This window comes from Mastigoproctus giganteus, chromosome 13 (assembly GCF_048544385.1).
Source record: "Mastigoproctus giganteus isolate SK-2022 chromosome 13, ASM4854438v1, whole genome shotgun sequence".
Classification (NCBI taxonomy): domain Eukaryota; kingdom Metazoa; phylum Arthropoda; class Arachnida; order Uropygi; family Thelyphonidae; genus Mastigoproctus; species Mastigoproctus giganteus.
Window position 1 is genome coordinate 115,899,566 of NC_143587.1, and position 20,589 is coordinate 115,920,154.

The 20,589-nt window shown below is 36.1% G+C and overlaps 1 protein-coding gene across 1 annotated transcript in view; it reads right to left on the reverse strand.

Moving 5' to 3' along the window:
- LOC150076380 (uncharacterized) overlaps positions 1-20,589 on the reverse strand; it is a 178,577-nt gene that overhangs the window by 30,359 nt on the left and 127,629 nt on the right. Inside the window, exon 6 of the mRNA XM_090387342.1 lies at positions 13,922-14,068. Within this exon, the coding sequence (XP_090243468.1) occupies positions 13,922-14,068 (147 nt within the window). The remainder of the gene's footprint in view (positions 1-13,921; positions 14,069-20,589) is intronic.

Sequence of the window (20,589 nt, forward strand, 5' to 3'; positions counted from 1 at the left end):
TCTAACTCACTGCCAGAGTTTAAGTCACCTCTGCCTTTCCCTCCCCTGAATAACTCCTCATGTGTGAATGTAGATTCAAAATACTTATTTAGTTTGTTAGCTAACTGAGCAGGATCATCAACAATTGAACCATCGATATCAAGTAGACTAATCCAATTCATCCCCTTCGTTCTAGAGTTTACACAAGTGAAGAACTCTTTACTGTTTTTCTTTGCACCCTTTGCCAAAGATTTCTCGTAATCTGCCTTTGCCTTCCTAACCTCCTTAGTGACTTGGTTACAGACCAGCTTATATCAATCATAGGCTTCCGTGTCACTTGTTAATTTATATGTATCCCATGCATTTTTATTCTCTGCCACATTACAAATTACTGTCTCATTAGTTCATTTCACATCCATTTAGGCTTAAACCTTGAACAATATTTCTTAGATGGTATGAAAAGCCTAGTAGCTTCCAAGAGTTAATTCTTTGAATGCTTCCCATTTTGAATTTGCTGTTGGTAACATCATCAGTTGGTCCCACCATATAGAATTTAAATACTGTCTCAGACCACCGTAGCCTCCTTTACAAAAGCAAAAACCCTTCCATTTACCCCTGATGGTAGTTATCTCTTTGAGTAAATCTCACTTGAGCACACTATGATCACTGCCACCTAGTGGTTCCTTTATCTGCAGATTCTTAATGCATGAAGAATCACTACTGATAATGAGATCAAGAGTATTACTTTGTCTAGTTGCCTCCCAAACATACTGCTGTAGAAAACAATCATCCCACAAAAGCTGGCTTGCTAGCATGTGAATGACCAATCCACAAATTCCAGTCAATATCTGGGAAATTAAAATCCCCATTATAAGATGCTCTTGATTTACTGGCCCACTCTATTTCTCTGTACCGTTATTTTTTATACTCATCAGTCATTAGGCCTATAACACACTCCTACTGTCAATTTTGCTTTCCCAGTGCTTGTGACACCAAACTGACTCGACATTGCACTGTCCAGCCATGTCAACTGACTGTACTTCATTTGATTTTATGTGTTTCTTAACTGAGAGCATAACCCCTCCTTCCTTCCTATCCTGTCTATCCTTTCTGTACACATTGTACGTCCCAAATTCCATTTCTGCATTCCTTATATCTGTGTGACACTATGTCTCTGATATCCCAACAATATCTGCCTTTGACGTTTTGACCAACACCTCAAATTCATCAAATTTATTTACAAATTGGAGCAGAATGGTATTAAGGGTGCTACAATGGATAAAATGATGGTTGAGTAGGAGAAGACAGAGAGTGGTAATCAATGGGTACTGCTCTACGTGGACTAATGTTATTAGTGGTATCCCTCAAGGTTCGGTGTTGAGTCCATTGTTCTTTTGTATATTTATCAGTGATATTGATGAAGGCATATCAAGCTTAATGTCAAAGTTTGCAGATGATACTAAGGTTGGCAGGTTTGTTAATAACAGTATGCTGCTGCAACAGGATCTGGAAAAGTTGAGTAGATGGGCTGAGAAGTGGCAACTGAAGTTTAACATTGACAAATGCAAAGTACATATGGGTAGTATACAAATGCATATGGGTAGCAGTAACCCCAGAGAAATGTACCAACTGGAGGTAATTGTGCAGTCAGATATGAAGTTTTCTGAGAGTTCAAACAGGCTGCCAGAGTAGGTCTTGGGGTTCTGTCAATGATATACAGGAATTTTGTGAGCAGAGATAAGGAGGTGATTATCCCCTTGTATAAGGCAATAGTTAGGCCACACCTTGAGTACTGCGTACAGGTCTGGAAGCCTCATTTTGGGAAGGATGTAGAGTTGCTAGAACGAGTACAGAGAAGGGCAACAAGACTGGTGAAGGGGTGCTCTTCTGAAGAAAGGCTTAAGTTCTGCAAATTGAAGTTTCTGGAGATTAGGCATCTGCGAGGGGATCTGTATTGAGGTGTATAAGGCCTTGAATGGATTGAGCAGGCTCAATGCTGATGGGATTCTTCCTCTTGCTCAGATTACAAACCTGAGGGGGCACAGATTCAATCTTAAGAAAGACAGTTGTAGAATAGATGTGCGGAAGTTTCCCTTTAGCCAGTGGGTAGTTGATTGCTGGAACAAACTTCCATCTGTTGTGGAAGTTGATAGCTTAAATAAATTCAAGGTAGAACTAGGCAAACATTTGGAATGAATGGATTGGTGAAATGGGAAGGGTTTTTTTTTTTTTGGCTGATGTATAAGCTTGCTTTCTTGTATCATGTGCTTCTACTAATACTAATGCCGAAGTATGTTGGTGGTATTACTTTGCCAGATCTGTGACCAGTTATGGTAACATGCCCTGTGAATTACAGTCTTGTAATCCATATAAGGAACTTGAAGTTTTTGTGAGGGTGTAGGAATAGGTTGTTTAGTGGCAAGATTGGCACTCTCACGTGGCACTGTTGTTAAACAGGCTTTGAGCTTCAGGTTACATATCACAAAACTCCGACAAACTGATTTAAAATAAATAAATAATATCTACATAAAATAGTAAAACAGATATAAAATATAAAATAAAAGCGTTAAAATACAGTAAGATATAAGCATTAAAATACAATAAATTATGGACAAAACTAATAAAATATACAGTATCAGTTTATTTGGTGAATGGTGTATTGCAATATATATGTACGTATGTATGTTGGTAAAAACAGCAAAAGTCAACTGAGCATCATCACGCATCACGAGTCTGGTGTCGGTAGAGCAGAATTACATATTCGTGATGATCACCAGCACTGCAAAACAGTAGATTTCATAATGGGGTTGACTCAAGTTCACTCCCCTATTGCGATTCATTGTACTATTACCTCAAGTCATGAGCACTGGCAGTAATCACGTGAATAGTCGACGATTTCAATATCCCATTGGGGATCAAGATTATGTTGCTCAATCCAATAATGCTCAGCGATTGCGGAGTGTTCAACATTAGTGGTTTGACAAGCCACCTCCTGTTCAGAAACCCAATCTTTCAATCTCCTGGTGGACTCATATACATAACACCCCCCCCCACAATCCAGACATGTAATACAGTATACGGAACCACTCTGCAAGAGAGGAGGAACAAGTGTTTTCACCTTAGAAATAATAGACTGTAATTTCCTCCCCAGAAGTCCCACACATCGTATATGATGGACACACAAAATCCTCACAAGACATACTGACATGCCCAGATAATAGGGGATGTAGGCGATAGAAACAAATTCACTGATGCAAGGAGGGTTAGACTGGGAAACAAATTCATGAGCCTGGAGCTCACATCTATCTAGAACGTGAAGTGGATAACCGCTATTTGAAAGCTCCACTCTCATTTTGGAAATCTCCAATTACCTATCACCAATCAAACCAGAGTGCGCCCAAGCACAGGAGAATAAAGTGCGAGGAATGCTGCACAAATATCCAGGGGTGTGTGCAGACCCATAGTTGCTAAATTAGTCTGTGCACATTGGCTTTTCTTCAACAATTTCTCCTCCACTTTGCTCTCAGTTATTATAAAATCATCTAGCTCACTGTCAGAGTTTAACACTTCTGGCATTCCCCTCCCTGAATAACTCCTCGTGTGTGAATGTAGATGCAAAATACTCATTTAGTTTGTTAGCTATCTGAGTAGGATCATTAACAGTTCAACTATCGATATCAAGTGGTCCAATCTGATTCATCCCCTTCCTTCTAGAGTTTACATAAGTAAAGAACTCTTTGCTGTTTTTCTTTGCATCCTTTGCCAAAGATTTCTCGTAATCTGCCTTTGCCTGCCTAACCTGCTTTGTGACTTTGTTACATTCCAGCTTATATCTATCATAGCCCTCCGTGTCACCTGTTAATTTATATGTATCCCATGCATTTTTTTTCTCTGCCACATGTCTCATTAGTTCATCTGACATCCATTTAGGCCTAAACCTTGAACAATATTTCTTAGTTGGTTATGAAAAGCCTAGTAGCTTCCAAGATCAATTCTTTGAATGCTTCTCATTTGGAATTTGCTGTTGGTAACATCATCAGTTGGTCCCACCGTATAGAATTTAAAAACTGTCTCAGACCACCGTAGTCACCTCTACAAAAGCAAAACCCTTCCCCTAATGGTAGTTACCTCTTTGAGTAAATCCCACTTCAGCACACTGTGATCACTGCCACCTAGTGGTTCCTTTATCTGCAGATACTTAATGCATGCATGAAGAAACACTACTGATAATCAGATCAAGGGTATTACTCCCTCTAGTTTCCTCCTGAACATGCTGCTGCTGTAAAAAAAACAATCATCCAATAAATCCATAAAAGCATTGCTAGTGTGTGAGTGACCAACCCACAAATTCCAGTCAATATCTGGAAAATTAAAATCCCCATTATAAGGTTAAGATGTTAACGTTAGTTAAGATGCTCTTGATTTACTGGCCCACTCTATTTCTCTGTACGGTTGTTTATTATACTCATCAGAATCATTAGGCCTATAACACATTCCTGCTCTCAATTTTGCTTTCCCAGTGTTTATGTCACACCAAACTGACTCGACACTGCTTTGTCCAACAATGTCAACTGGCTGTACTTCCTTGGATTTTGTGTTTCTTAACTAATAGCATAACCCCTCCTCCCCACTTCTTATCCTGTCTATCCTTCTTGTAACATTGTACTCCCCAAATTCCATTTCTGCATTCCTTATATCCATGTGACACCACGTCTCTGATATCCCAACAATATCTGCATTTGATGTTTTGACCAACGCTTCGAATTCATCAAATTTATTTCTATGTTCAGAAAGGTGAGATCCATTCTGTCCCATCCAAAAACCTATTTTGTTTATTGTGGTTTGACGCTTTCTCAATGAAATTCATATTCCATGAATGATATGAAATTGTGAAATATCTGCATATAAATATGTTTCCTCAGTATTTGAAATATCCTTCATCATATTAGTTATACAAATAACAAAAGTGTAGCACTGCGTATTGATCCTTGCTTTGTATGTTCAAGAGGAAGATGCAGAACATCTTCCACTTGAACATACAAATAAAAATAGTACTTATCTATGGAATACTTGGAAAGTTCTGCAAAGTAAAAAACTTTATATAAGGTGAGGTAATTGTTCCCATACTCCTAATGAATGAAGGTCTCAAAGAATGCCATATCTCCACATGGTGTGAATGCATTTTGTACACTGAGATTTACCATAACTAAATGTTCTTTTCTGATGAAAGCTTCATAGATGTTTCCTTCAAGCTTTGATCATCATATACAAGGTAGTCTGTTTTGTCAAAATCCATACTGATTATCGGTCATGAGGTGTTTTGTTTCTAGGAACCATGTGAATCACTTAAGACCCACTTTTTACAATAATTTGCTTAAGCAGCTGGTGAGTGATACTGGTCAATTGGCTGGTCTTTTCCGGGTTTGGGGAAGGCTAAGACAAAAGAATGGTTCCTGGTCTGTGGATATGAATTTTCCAGTAGAATTCTATTATTTTGATTCTAAGGTTATTCATTTAAATGCTTTAACATATTTTGTCTGGACTGCAGCACTGTTCAATGTACTGGTTAAAGATTCTTTGAGTTCAGTTATTAAGAAAGGGTTGATTATAATCAAGTGAGGAGGTTGGTATTAAACTTTATTTTATATTGTTCAGCTAATTCTCTGATATGCTGGAAACACTGATCATAAGCTTTTGCTGCTGCTGCTGATACCTTACAAAACATTTCTGCAAAGGCATTTGCTATTTCCCGAGGAAATGATATGTGTGTATTTCTACTGAAGATTGGGGAGGGCATTGGTGGTTATTTGCCATTCAGTTATTTGATTTTTCTTCATAGCCTGGTATTTGTGTTTAATAATTGTTTGTGTTATTTGGTTTTTTAGGAGCATTAGCAACTAAGGCCATATTGCTCCATGAATATGCGGTGGTCATTCCCTGACCTATCTGCATCCTCCGTATTTGGTGGTCATGGGCTCGAACCCCGGTCTAATCAAGAAGCGTGTGCTACGCACAGCTGCTCCTGCCCAACTGGCTACGGAGGTGCCTTTAATAATTCCCAGATGCACTAGGGCCAAAGTGCATCTGGGAATCCTTTTTTTGCTGTTCATCCTATTTGTCTTTTGTAATTAATAAGATTTATTGATGTGGGATGCTTGCAAAATATTTTCCATGCTTTATTCCTTTCTTATTTAACTCTACTGCATGAATCATTCCACCAATAGTTAATGTGTTTGTGTTTTCCATTACATGACTTAGGTACTGACTTGGTAGCCACTGCTAGTATTTGCTTTTTCACATGTTCTGCAACAAAATTGATAGATTGAATCTGGATAGTCTGACTGCTAAGAGTGATATTTGCAGAGTTTTCCAGTCTGCTTGAAGAATTTCCATGTTATTCAGTTTTCACTGTATAATGCCATCAGCGTTTATAATTCAATTTCCAGCATATCAAAACATTAGCTGAACAATATAAACTAAAGTTTAACACTAACCTCCTCACTTGATTATAATCAGCCCTTTCTTGATAACTGAACTTAACTAGTACATCCAACAGTGCTGCAGGTCCATACAGCATATATAACATTATATTAAAGCATTTAATTACAGAGAAATGATCATTTATCAGTGATCATTTCCCTGTAATCTGTAAATTATGCTAAATGACCGAGCTAAATGTAAATTGACCAAGCTAAATGCAACATTTGGCTCTTTCCATTCTGTGCATTGGAACAGAGTGTGAGAGTATACAGAAAGACTGACAGCTGAGGTTGTCCTGTCAAGTAAGGATTCTGTGCATAGGCTTTCCTTTTCCCTAAATCTTTACACAGTTTGACAAATTGTGACCTTATTCATATCCAACTCATCAGCCATCTTTCTGAGAGTCAAACAACCATCTTTTGCTTCAATTTCCTGAACTTTTGCAACTCTCTCCTCATTTCAAGAGGTTGACAGATGCCAGCTTCTTGAGTCATCCTGAACACCCCCACATCCATCTCTGAACTGCTTATACCACTCAAACATACTGGTATGACAACATTTCATCACCATAAACAGTTTTTAACATTTCTTACCTTTCTGTTACAAATTTTCCTAATTTAAAGCAAAATTTGATATTCATTCATTGCTCTATTGCAAAATCGTGACACAGAATGTTAACACTACTAACAAAACTGGTTGTTACTTGCAACCTGTCAGCCTACTGGACAACAATCTCTGTACCACAATCTGTTGGAGGACATTTGAACTACACTTCTGTTCATTTTTAAATTCATCAAACATGATCACAACAGCACCAGTCCAGGACCTTTATTGCCACATCTCATAAGTGTTGTACTAGAAGTGATGTGCCATCATGCGTGAGTTCAAAAGTAAGGATGCTGATTACGGTTGTTCTGGTTGTACACTGTGCAAGGGTGCCACATCCAAGGGACACCATTCACATCATAGACATCTTTACTATTTTTAAGATTTTGGGTTTATGGGAATTTATATAAAAATTTACTAAATATGTTTAGAATACAGTACCCCAATTATAAGAATTACTACTTCAACAATTAATTTTTAAATAAAGAATTACTATTAAATTACATTATAAAATACAAAGATGAATAACAAACAATATTTTTCTATGTATTTTAAACAATTAAAATTATTTTGCCTAACTATATATATTTGTTTTTAACATTAACAAATTTTTAACAATTACACAACCTAATGTTAAAACGATTTTAACAAATTGTTTTTAACATTAGGTTGTGTATGTAGCCGAGTGGTCAGGAGCGAGAGTGCAATAACACATGCTCTTTGAGTGGACCAGGGCTCGAGCCCATGACTACTAAATATGATTAATGTTTGTACTGATGATTTATTGAAAACTCCACTGACCTCCATGCTGGTGTATAAACAAGACCATTTATATCTTATTATTTATTAATATATGCCAATATTCATTTACCATTAATAATTCACAAAGTATTACATAAACATAAATTAAAGATTACTAAGTAATGATCCACTAATCATATTACAGAAATTGTTTATTTGTTGTTATGAAAATTTAGAACAAAAATTTTAGTTAATTTTAGTACAAAAATTAACTGCTGTTAAAATTTAGTGGCTCGTTACATTACATATTATTTCAAAATGTTAAAAATTCTAAGATAAAATATTAAGCTATTATATTATTTACCCTAGATGTTGGGAAAAAATCCCAAACATTATTGGGATCAGAAAATGAAAAACCGTTAGAGAAGAAAATGAATGAAAATTATTTAATTCATTGAATAAATTTTTGGAGAAAATAGATGGAATACCAGAAAAAAAGGAAAAGACTTCAGAGCTACTAGTTTCAGCAGGATGTAGCACAAATACATCACTGATGGAGCAGGATGTGAATTTATCCTTCTACCTCCATGTCAACCATAAAAGATGAATTTAAAGAAAAACTGGAAGAGAAAAAACCCAAAGAATCCATTAAACTGAATGTATTTTTTGGCAATGGTACATGGCCATGTAACTTGAATATTAAACAATGGGACACTTGTTGAAAATTATCCACCTCAAGTAAGATATTTTAACTTTCCAAAAGATAGTACAGGTAGGAAATTTTCGCAACTTATTACACACAAATTCTTCCAAATGATGAAAAAAAAAATCACTAGATCCTGGTTATTTTGTTCTACCTCAGAGGATTCTGTATTTTGTCTGCAAACTTTTTACAGATGGAAAAAATCAAATGAAGAATGAGAATGGGTGCAAAGATTGGCTCCATTTGTCACATATTCAAAACAAACATGAAGAAAGCACATGAACTATATTGTTAAGTATTCAAAACTGAAATCTGACTTGAAAAAATATATAATTATCAATGCTACAGAGCAGAGACTATATGAAAATGAAAAAGAATATTGGCATGCTGTTATTGAATGCACAATATACATGATTCAGTTTTTTGTGAGGCAATGTATGACATTCAGAGGATCATCCAAGAAACTTTACGAACATGATAATGAGAATGAATTTTCTTCATTTGGCAGAAAACAGCAAAATTTGATAACACTATGGCAGAATATTTATGCAGGATACAAACATTGACATAAAATAATATTACATATTATTTAAGGGATGAAATACAAAACCAAATAATTAAAATTATAGCAGATGTGATGAATGAAATCATTTTAAATAAGGTAAGAAATGCTAAATATTCAATTATTTTAGAAACAACACCCTTGATGTAGCCATGGAGAACAGATGACAATTGTTAGATTTGTGGATTTCCAAAATGCAAATATTTCTATATGTGAACATTTTTTGGGGATTTTTCCAGTAGATTAGATGACTGGAGAAGGATTATACACATTTTTAGTAAACTACTTAAAAAAACTAAATCTAGACAAAAATAATCTGAGAGGATAAGACAATGCCACAAATATGTGTGGTGGAAAACATAATGGACTGCAACAGAAGATCCTTTGAAAAAAAATTCTAGGGCATTCTATATTCCTTGTTCTTTGCATTCTTTAAATTTGGCAGCAAATGATGCAGCAAAAATCTCTTTTGATACCACTGAATTTTTTTATATTGTCCAGGGACTATAAAACTACATTTTGGCTTCAACAAAACAGAGTATATTGGAAACTCGTTTACCAAATATAAATTTGAAATCATTGTTGATGGAACACCGACGTATGACATTAGTTCTAATTTGTGCATGCAAATGGCACACACAAATTGGAACTAATGTTATTGTCACATCTTTTTTTACTGTGTTTTAAATTTTATTACCCGAAATAAAGTGTCAGTGAATAGAAAGAAAGTAAATTTGAGTATAAAAGATAAGTTATGAATTATAAAAACATATGACAAATTAAACTTAAGCAATGTGTCTCAAAGGGAAGCAGCAGTAAAATTAGGAGTGCCTCAGTCATCTTTATCAAAATTATTAATCACACTAATGTGATTAGTGAAACCAGAAAAAGGAAGTGAAACAGTATATGAAGCTGTGTTTGTTTAGTTAAAACAAGCCAGCTCATTTAATGCAGCATTCGATCTTAGCATTCTTCTTCAAAAAGCTAATGATTTTTTTGAAAAACTACACAGAGTTTAAGGCAACAGATCAATGGCTGACAAGACGGAAGGAGAGGCATGATACTGTTTTCAAAAAACTTCATGGAGAAAAACAGGATTCCGATGGTTCTGCAACTGGTTGAAAACCTCTTGGCAAACTATGTTAAGCACTTATAGTCCTGAAGACATTTTTAATACAGATGAAACAGAGTTGTACTACAGAGCTACACCAGACCACATGATTTTTAAAAATTCCTCTGCAATTGCAGGAAAGAAGTTCAAAGGCAGGATTACAGCTCTTTTAACATGCAACAAGACGGGAACAATCAAGATGAAGCCATTAGTTATAGACAACAGTAAATCACCTAGATGTTTTAAAGGAGTAAAACAGCTGCCTGTTGAATATGCTAATAACGGCAATGCTTGGATAACAGCTTCTTTATTTGAAGATTATCTTCATAAATGGATTTACAATTGGATAAGAAAAAACACAAAAATTGCATTAGTTTTTGCTCAGCTCATCCAAAGTTGACTTTCAGAAACATGGAATTAGTTTTTCTACCTTTGAATACCACATCACTGATTCAATCTCTCGACCAAGGAATAATAAAAACCTTTAAGACCTTTTATAGATCGGATATGAGGTGAAGAATCATCCAGTCTATAGACGATGGTTTGGGAACATCATCCAATATCACAAAGCAGATAACTGTTCTAAATGCACTTCATATAACAATGAGTGCCTGGAATGAAGTTTCTGAAACCTGCATTAGCAACTGTTTCAAAAAATGTGGATTAATTATTCATGATGGTCAACTAAGTCACAATACTGGTTATGTTGAAAAGCCTTAAGACATGGGTGAACAGGAGTTTAATGACTGGGTGGACATAGATGGTGATCTACAAGTTACTACAGCTTTAACAGATGAAGCAATTGCCCAGTCTGTTACTGATAATTTCGCCAAGGAGGAGAAAATGAAAATGAACCTGAATGAATTCCAGTTATAAAACGGCAAACTTGCAAAACTATAGCCATCCTGAGGAGAGTGTTGGAAGAAACTGGTGCAAGTGATCATGAATATAGACTATGTAGTGATTATTTAAAGCAATCTAAAATAAGTGACTACTGTATTTTAAATTATAATCATATTACAAAGTGTTATGTCTAATTAATATGTATTTTAATTAAACATAACACTTAATTAATATGTATATTAATTAAGCTATGTACATAAGTATAAATTTATTTTTATTTTGCCAACCTGGATAATATTCTTCCGATTTTCATTGGAAGAATGTTAACCAGAATTTAATTGTGGTAATAAAGTGTAATTTGTGCTTTATATCTTTATTTTATAGCCTGTGGAATATATTTGTCGATTTTTCACTTATTAGAATCGTCATTTATTAGAATCAAAATTCAATTTGCAAACGTGATCACTATAATATGGGTGCTTACTGTATATACGTATATATATATATATATATATATTTTTTTTTTTTTTAGAAAAAAAGCACTACATAGATCACTTGATCGCTGAGCCACTTGTCACCCGAGGCTAAGTCTCCTGTCAGTTTACACATTTAGCCAGAAGTGTAGAAATATGTTTAATTTCCTAGTGGTTTAAAAATGAGAGTCCACTTGTATGTTGTCTACTGAGTGAATAAAGCTGATACATATATTATTAGTAGCAGCAGCAAATGATGCAAATAAGCAACCTTATACAGCATCAGCCAAAAAATAAAAAACACCACCCCATCTAAACTATCCAACCCCTGTAATAATATCTAATTCTTCCTCAGAGTTATTCAAACTACCCACTTCCACAACACCAACAGTAATTTGTTCCAACAATCAGTTACACTCTGGCTGAAAGCAAATTTTCTCACATCTATCCTCTAACCATCCTTCATCAATTTATATCCCATTGTGTGTATTGTCCAAGAAAGAGTAAGGATACCACCATTAAGTTTACTTGATCCATTTAAAATTATAAACATTTCAAATCAGGTCTCCTCACTTGATCGCTGGTCTCCTCACAAGTGCCTCGTTTCCACGTACTGCAATTTGCAGGACTGAACTCTTTTGTTGTAAGAGTACTTCTTTCTGTTCTTGACAAATCTGGTTGTTCTTCTCTGCACCCATTCCAAAAGATTATCCTCTTGCTCAGAATAATCACCTGAGAGGGCATAAATTCAAATTGAGAAAAGACAGATAGATGTGTGAAAATTTGCCTTTGGCCAGCAGGTGGTTGGTTGGTGGAACAGACTTCCATCCCTTGTCGTGGAAGTTGATAGCCTAAATAAGTTTAAGGCTCAGCTGGACAGGTATTTCGAATGAACAGAGGGATGAAGTGGAAGTGTTTTTTTTTTTTTTTTGGCTGATGTTGCATAAACTTGGTTTCTTGCATCAAATGCCTCTACTAATGCTAAATGCTAATTACACATCTTTCCCAAAATAAGGCTTTCGGATCTATACACAGTACTCAAGGTGCAGCCTGACCATTGTCTTATACAATGAGATAATTACCTCATTGTCACTGCTTGCACAGTTCTTGTATATTACTAACAGAACCCCAGTAGCTGTCGAAGCAGCCTGTCGGATTGTATAATTACCTCTAGGTCTTTTTTATTCTCCACCACCTTGAGTGTAGTACCACCTAAATACACCTTGTATTTATCAATGTTTAGCCTCAATTATCATTTCCCAGGCCATCTGCTTAATTTTCCTTGGTCTTGCTGCAGCAGCAGAATGCCTTGATTGCTATCATTAACCACTCTGCCAAACTTTGTGTGATATGCAAACTTAGACAATAAGCTTGATATGCCTTCATGAATATCACTAATAAATACTGTAAACAGTAAGTGGCCTAGTACTGATCCCTGAAGGAGTCCACTAATCATATTAGTCCAAGAAGAGCAGTGCCCATTTATAACCATCCCTATCTTCTGCCAATCAAACATCGCTTTACCACAGCAATAACTATAATCACTATAATTTTTGATGCCACACCACTCTAATTTGTTCAGCAATTTCTCATGTGGAACAGCATCAAAAGTTGTAGTGAAATCTAAATGATGTCAAAATTGTTTGCATCCAGTTCCTTTGCTACTGTATCACAGTAGCTAATCATGTTGGCCAGACAGGATTTCCATATAATTCCATTCCTGTTAAAATTATATATCCTGCAATATTTCTTTAACCACTGACCCCATTATTTCCCCTGGAACAGAAGTCTATAATTGTTCACATCACCCTTTGATCCCCCCCCCCTTTATGGAAAAGAAAGACATTTGTACACCTCCATTCTATAGGAATCTCCCCTGAATCCAAGGATGCTCTTGTAATTATGGCCAAAAGTTTGCTCACCTCTTTTGCTTCTTCTTTTAATATAAATGGATGGATCCTGTCAGCCTAAGGTGTCTAATTAATTATAGCCTCAGCAACTTCTTTTCTGCTTTCTTCTCAGATATAATAAAATTACTTAGCTTGTAGCTATAACTTGGTGTACTTTTGGTGTTCCCATCCCTAAAAACTTCTCCACATGTGACTGCAGATTAAAAATATTTATTTTGTTTGTCAGCAACCTGAACTGGATTATCAATAGCCATTCACATCTAGTGCACCAAGATTATAATATTTTAATAATAAAAAAAGAATAATTACTAGCACTATTTCCATTAATAAGAATTATTCATTAGAATTCCTGTTCAAATACAAATATTCTGCATTGCATTAATAAACAGATAAACAAAAAATTTAACTAAGACCTATAGAAAAGGAAAACAACAATAAACTATATACATCCTTTTTTTTCAGTGTTAGTGATATTACCCAATTGGTCTCTGCAGTATAATTAAAAAAATTTACCTCCCATTTCATCAGGATGTGATCTACGTCCCTTAGCAGGAAACACAATGCAGTCCTTAATATGATGAAGCGAAGTAACATTAACTGCAGTAAGTTTCCTTACATCTCCAGGGTGCATGCAAGGATTCCTTGTGACAAGAACAGGCCCTATGAGATCAGTATACATTTTAACCATATATATATATATATATATATAATGAAGTTGAAGAAAAGTGTGCGTGTAAAACACACACACAAATATGAAAAAAAAAAAAAAAAATGAGAACAATATTAATAAACAGATTAAAGAATAAATTAAAGTAATTATAAAATTACAAATTAATTTAATAATTACTATTACTGATAAAACAATAATGTCATTATATGTACAAAAAATCTAGTCAGATATTATTTTTCACCACTTTAAGAAATTAACACCCAAATTAATTCAGTCCCTGTACCTAAAGATCAATAAGAAAATCTAAAATATTAACTTTCTTGTTATACAAGCATTATCAAAATTCCGTAAAACCTTCAGATTATTTCCTTCAAAATTATCAAAGTTGTAGGACCATATTGCCAAACTAGACGAGATTCTGGTTAGGCAAAATTTTGAATTTTTGAAAAAAAATTAAGCATTCTAAAAAAAATGTCCAAAAAATTCAAAAAGATACTAGGTATGTTTTTTGAATTTTACTCAGTATCACATAATATAATAGTCTATTCTTCCAGGATCACAGAATTTGGGTCATATTGGACTGCACCAGATGGGCATCCTGCCCTCATTTGAAAAGGTCTGGGTTCCATTTCCACTGATGACTAGATAAATTTCTATTTCAATCTGCACAATATGCAAATCGTAGCATGCAGATTGTTCAGAATTTTTTTTTTTTTTTTTTATTTATAAGTTGCATACATTTTAGCACTGTTAAACTGTAACACAAAAAGCTTATGTATGTATGTATGCTATGTTTTCACTGCACAAATAAAAATAATTTATTTAAAAGTCTTAACTGGTTTACAAATAGGTCTTATTATTCAGTTGCTATTTTGTTGTTTGCAGCAGTTACTAATTGTTTTCAATTTTTTTCAATTAATAAGAAAACAAACTGTAACTATAATATACAGTAGATTCCAGTTATTTGGGACACATCGGGACTAGTGCATTTTGGCCTGATTAAGCAGCTGCCCCAATTATCCAGAGTTTCACATAAATAGTTAAAAATGCAATGGACCCCCGCTTTACAATTGGTTCACTGTACAATCAAATCACGTTACAATGGACTCACCATAGTATACCATTCACTATACGATGTGTAGTAAGCGCCTGTCATTGTGATCACATTTGTGAATTGAATTTTAATTCTATTAAACAGCGATCCTAATTAGCAAAAATAGGAGGAATATAATCCACAGGCTATAAAAGTAAAGATATATTAAGCAAAAATTTACCCTTTATTTCCTTACCAATTAAAAATTAAATGATATGTGAAAATCGGAAGAATATACATGATAATCGGAATAATTAATACATACTGTAATATGTACGTACTAACTAGTTGACATTTCTGTTCATTGAACAGAAATGTGGGTGGGTGGGTGGGTGGGGGTTAAAATATAAAACAGTAAAAAGATAAGCAATCAATAAAAAAGAACACAGCACACATAAATTGCAAGTAACACGATACGCACAAGTGAGAACAGAGTAACAAATTACAAAGCTTTAAAAATAGGAATGATTTTTTATATGATTGAAGATTCCATGGAAGTGTAAACACATTTCACCATAATAACCTTCACTACTGGCATATTTCAACCGGCTATTCTCAGAAGGTTACTTCCCTCGTTCTCCTTACTTCCCTCGCCACTCAATAGTCCTAGCCTTTCCTAAACCTGGAAAGGATCAGTCAGATCCACAAAACTATCAACCAATATATCTCAGCAGTTGCCTTGGTAAGGTAATGGAAAAAATGATTCATGCTCGATTAGTCTGGTTTCTAGAATCTTTTTTGGTAATGGACAAGAATCAGTACGGCTTTAGGAAAAATCGGTCAACTCTAGACCTTATGATCAAGGCAGAATCCAACATATGGAATGCTTTTATCCATAGAGAACATCTCGTCATGGTCTGCCTGGACATTGAAAAAGCCTTTGATACAACCTGGCGCTATGGCATTCTTCAAAATCTCTATGCCACAGGACTCCGGGGCCAGCTACCACTAAGCATACAGAGCTTTCTCCAAAATAGAACATTTCAGGTGCGTTACTGCAATACACTGTCCCAAAAAGTTGTTCAGGAAGAAGGAGTCCCACAAGGATCAGTTCTTAGTGCAACGCTCTTTGCAGTTGGGCTGAACAATGCAACAGATAATATTCCGCTTAATGTCGACACTTATCTATATGCAGACGACCTTACAATATCCTGACATTCACTAAATATGCTCTCCATTGAACGCCAACTGCAACTCTCAATAAACAAAATAGAGTTGTGGGCATCCCACAATGGCTATCACCTCTCCAGAACAAAAACAACTGCTATTCACTTTTGTAAAAAGCAACAACTTCAACCAGATCCTGAGCTAACGTTAGGAGCCCAACCAATACCACTTTGCAACAATATCCAGTTCTTGGGTTTAGTACTGGACACTAAACTTACCTTTCAGGCACATATAATGCAAATGAGAACTCAGTGCATGAGAAAGATAAATATTCTCAAAGTTATCTCTTCTATGACATAGGGAGCCAATCACTTCACACTTCTACACTTATATCGTACTTTAATAAGATCTCGTCTAGATTATGGAGCCCCAGTTTATAACTCTGCACGTAAGACAGTACTAGCCCGGCTCAATCCAGTCCAGCATAGTGCTCTCAGGATTGCTTTAGGAGCCTTTAAGACATCACCAGTGCAAAGTTTGTATATAGACGCCAATGAACCTCCACTACATCTTAGGAGAAAAGTATTGCTCCTTAACTATGCAGCCAAATTACATAGCCTCCCTTCTCACCAAATCTGGACATATCTGTTTGAACCTCAGTGGAAAAATTTGTATAAAAATAAACCCAATGAAAACACACCTGCTGGTATCCGGCTACAAGAGCTAACCAAACATTGGAACATCTCTCTGGGAAACATCTCTCAATCTGCAGATGTAGTACAAGCACCGTGGGCAATGTATATACCTCTTTGCGATAACTATTTTCTACAGTGGGGAAAACATTCCCTATCAAATCACTATCTTAGACAGTTACATGCGGATCATGCATTGACGAATGCTCACAGTCTTCAGATATACAGAGACTGATCCAAAACCGATATATCCGTGGGAGCTGCAGTAATCAGTCCTACATCCACTCTTTCTGTACAATTACTATGTGAATGCAGTGTATTTACTGCCGAATTATATGCAATCAAAATGGCTCTAAATCTCCTTAATGAACTTCTAAATACCCAGGTCATAATATACACAGACTCTTTAAGTGCAATGAATGCCCTACAGGAAAAACCACAAAATTCCCACCCACTTCTCACACAAATCAGATCACAGTTATGTCACCTCAATAAAAATAAGGTGATTGTCACGTTCTGCTGGATACCCAGTCACGTTGGAATTCCAGGAAACGAGTGTGCAGATGAAGCAGCAAAACACCCTGCTTGCTTCGATCCCATCTCAGTTCCTTTTTCTGATTACAAGCCAATCATACGGAGGATATGTACAGAGGTGTGGTCTGAAAAGTGGCATAATCAGATATCAAACAAACTTCTTGAAATAAAACCAAACCCACAGCTATGGAGATCTAGTTCCCGATTAATCAAGCACGAAGAGGTCGTGCTTGCAAGAGTACGAATTGGCCATACGCACCTAACGCATCTTTTTTTACTGCTAGGAGAAGAGCCTCCTCTCTGCCCGCATTGCAGTTCCATTCTTACAGTAAAACATTATTATTGAATGTGCATACTATGATTCAGCTAGAATTGAATGCTTCAGATCTTTAATCAACTCACAAAAACCCTTGCAACTAGCTCATATACTTGGAGATGATGCCAATTTATCAGAGCTGTTTAAATATCTAAAAATGATAAATCTATACAGTCACTTCTAGAACAATTCCTTTCATATATTGACCAACAATTTTAAGTTATAGGCGCATTTTGGCCATAGCAGCCCTTGCGCCAATAAATTCTACTTCAACAACAACAACAACAACCATAATAACCCACAGAATTCCAGATGTCGGTATTATCACAAATTCAATAAGATCGAGTTTACTATCAGTTTATGATAGATTGCACTAACAGAAAAGCCCAATAAACAGGTAACAACTGCTAATTGTTTTTATTGTTTTATGGTTTGACCTCCTGAAATCAGACCGAACCACATGGTACGGTCGGAGACAATCGTAGGGTAATCTCCAGTGCTGCAGTCTCCTGCCCCGATTAAACAGCATGCTATCCCAATTAAGCGAAGTAAACCCTGGCTGTTTCCTAAATTGGGTTCTGTTTTTTAAGATTTGCCCAAATAAATGGCTGCCCCGATTAACCAGTGAGACACCCTTGGGCGGTGGCCCAAATAACCGGAATCCACTGTATTTGATCAATTTTGGCTGCTTTCAGTTAACTGCAAAACTGATATGATCCACTACTTCGCTACTCAAAAGGGCAGCACATGATTACAAAATTTTCTAACCCTTGTACTAGGTCAATCACATTATATGCACCTGTCAGGAGATTACTATCCATAAAATTCAACGGCAACAAATAGCAGAGTCAAAAGTAACTTATTCAAAAGTTCCATACCAGAACTTGGTGCAATGTGATACTAATCCATTTTTCATATGCAGGCAGTAATATCATGTGCACATGTTAATGTCTTCTGTTCGACAAAATTAACAGAACATGTAGAAAACACAGTGTAACTTGTGCAACCTGCAATGAAGCATGACAAAATTTGGTATTGTGGTACATCACGGAATAATGATGAAATGAGGAGACAGCGAGAAACTTCAGACAGGTATAAGAATTACCAAAAAGTCACATTACAGAAGTCGAGACAAGATGCTAGAAAATATGGTCACATGACATCAGTATGGCATATGATCCCCTCCAATGGCTAAATGGGCCCGACAACAGTGAACCATGCTTGATATAAGGATGTCTATAAGATTCTGTGGCAACAAATCCCATTCTTTCACCAGTGCAAACATTAGCTCAACAAATGACCGAGGAGTTGGCCATCGGCGTGCAATGCAATGCCCAAGGGTCTCTCACACACACATTCATCACTGCAATCTTTGGATATCCTCAGTTTCAAGATATTCCACCACCACTTGAGCTCTATGTGCAGCAGCATGGTCATGCGTGAAAAGAAAATCTGAGCCAACCACACCCCTTAAAAGTGTCACTTAGGGTTCGAGGATCTGTTCTTGGTACCTCTGTGCAGTTATGGTACCCCTATTAAAAACATTAAGAGTGGTTTGACGGTTGATCATTATTCCGCCCCACGTGAGAACACTGTCTCCACCATAAGTATTCCTTTCTTGATGTTCGGCAGATGGTACCACATTGATTGTTGTCTCCAGATGAAGTAATATCTAGAATCTGTAAACTAAAATGGGACTCATCAGTGAACAAAACTGTACCCCAATTGTCAGGGCTCCAAGACACATGTTTATGACAAATGTTTCAATGAGCTCTGCAGTGATTTGGGGTAAATGGGATACAAACCACTGGCTTCCTTGCATAGAGCCCACTTGAACTGAGCCTTTTTAACACAGTCTGGTTGGAAACATTTTCACCTGTGGCCACAGCAACCTCAAGAGACAGTCGATGACAGGACATTGTAGGGTTCCATCTTGCTGTTAAAATCAGATAGCGGTCTGTTCTGGTTGATGTAGCCCTTGGGCAGCTCTTCTTGTAATGGTTCCTGTCTCCTGAAACTGCTTCCATAGTGCCGAGATAACACTGCATGACACATTAAACCAGCATGCCACCTGCAACTGCCCGGTTTCAAGTCGTCCAAGGGCCCGCCATCTCAAAGAATCATTTAAACAACAATGACTTGCCGTCCTGAGTACTGTAGATGTGGCTATTCCACTGAGAAAGCCAAAAGATGGAATGAAGTGATGTGGTCACAACCCGTGTTTTATAGGCACAAATAATTTGCATAATGTGCAGCTATGCAAGGTGGTAGATTGATTTCTATTGAATGCTTGGAATTTGCAAATCAGGATGCCTATTACATGAAATAGTTGCCTTCGGTGACACCATTCACAATAAAATATTCATGAAAAAAATATATATTTTGTTCTATTAATTTTTTTGAGCAGTGTATTATCCTAATAAGCTTTCCATTTCATAAAATTTTTGATTTGTAACTCTGTTTCACATCCATGCTGACATATTCCTGACTCCATTTATCTTGCATAGGCACTTTCCTTTGTGCCTTAAGCTTAATAGTGCATTCTGTATCCTTACGCTATATAGTGTATTTAGTGGTCCTTGAGGCTATCACAGACGTTCTTTCGGGTATGACGAGCTGGGCTTGCTACCTAAGAGTCTAAAATGCTGATGGAACTGATATTGAGGTGACACTTGAATTAAGTGGACCAAAATTCAATGAAGTCTGGTCATAAAATACCAAATCCTCTGCTTGCACCTTCACAATGGTGCAAATGTTAGTAACCCTGGG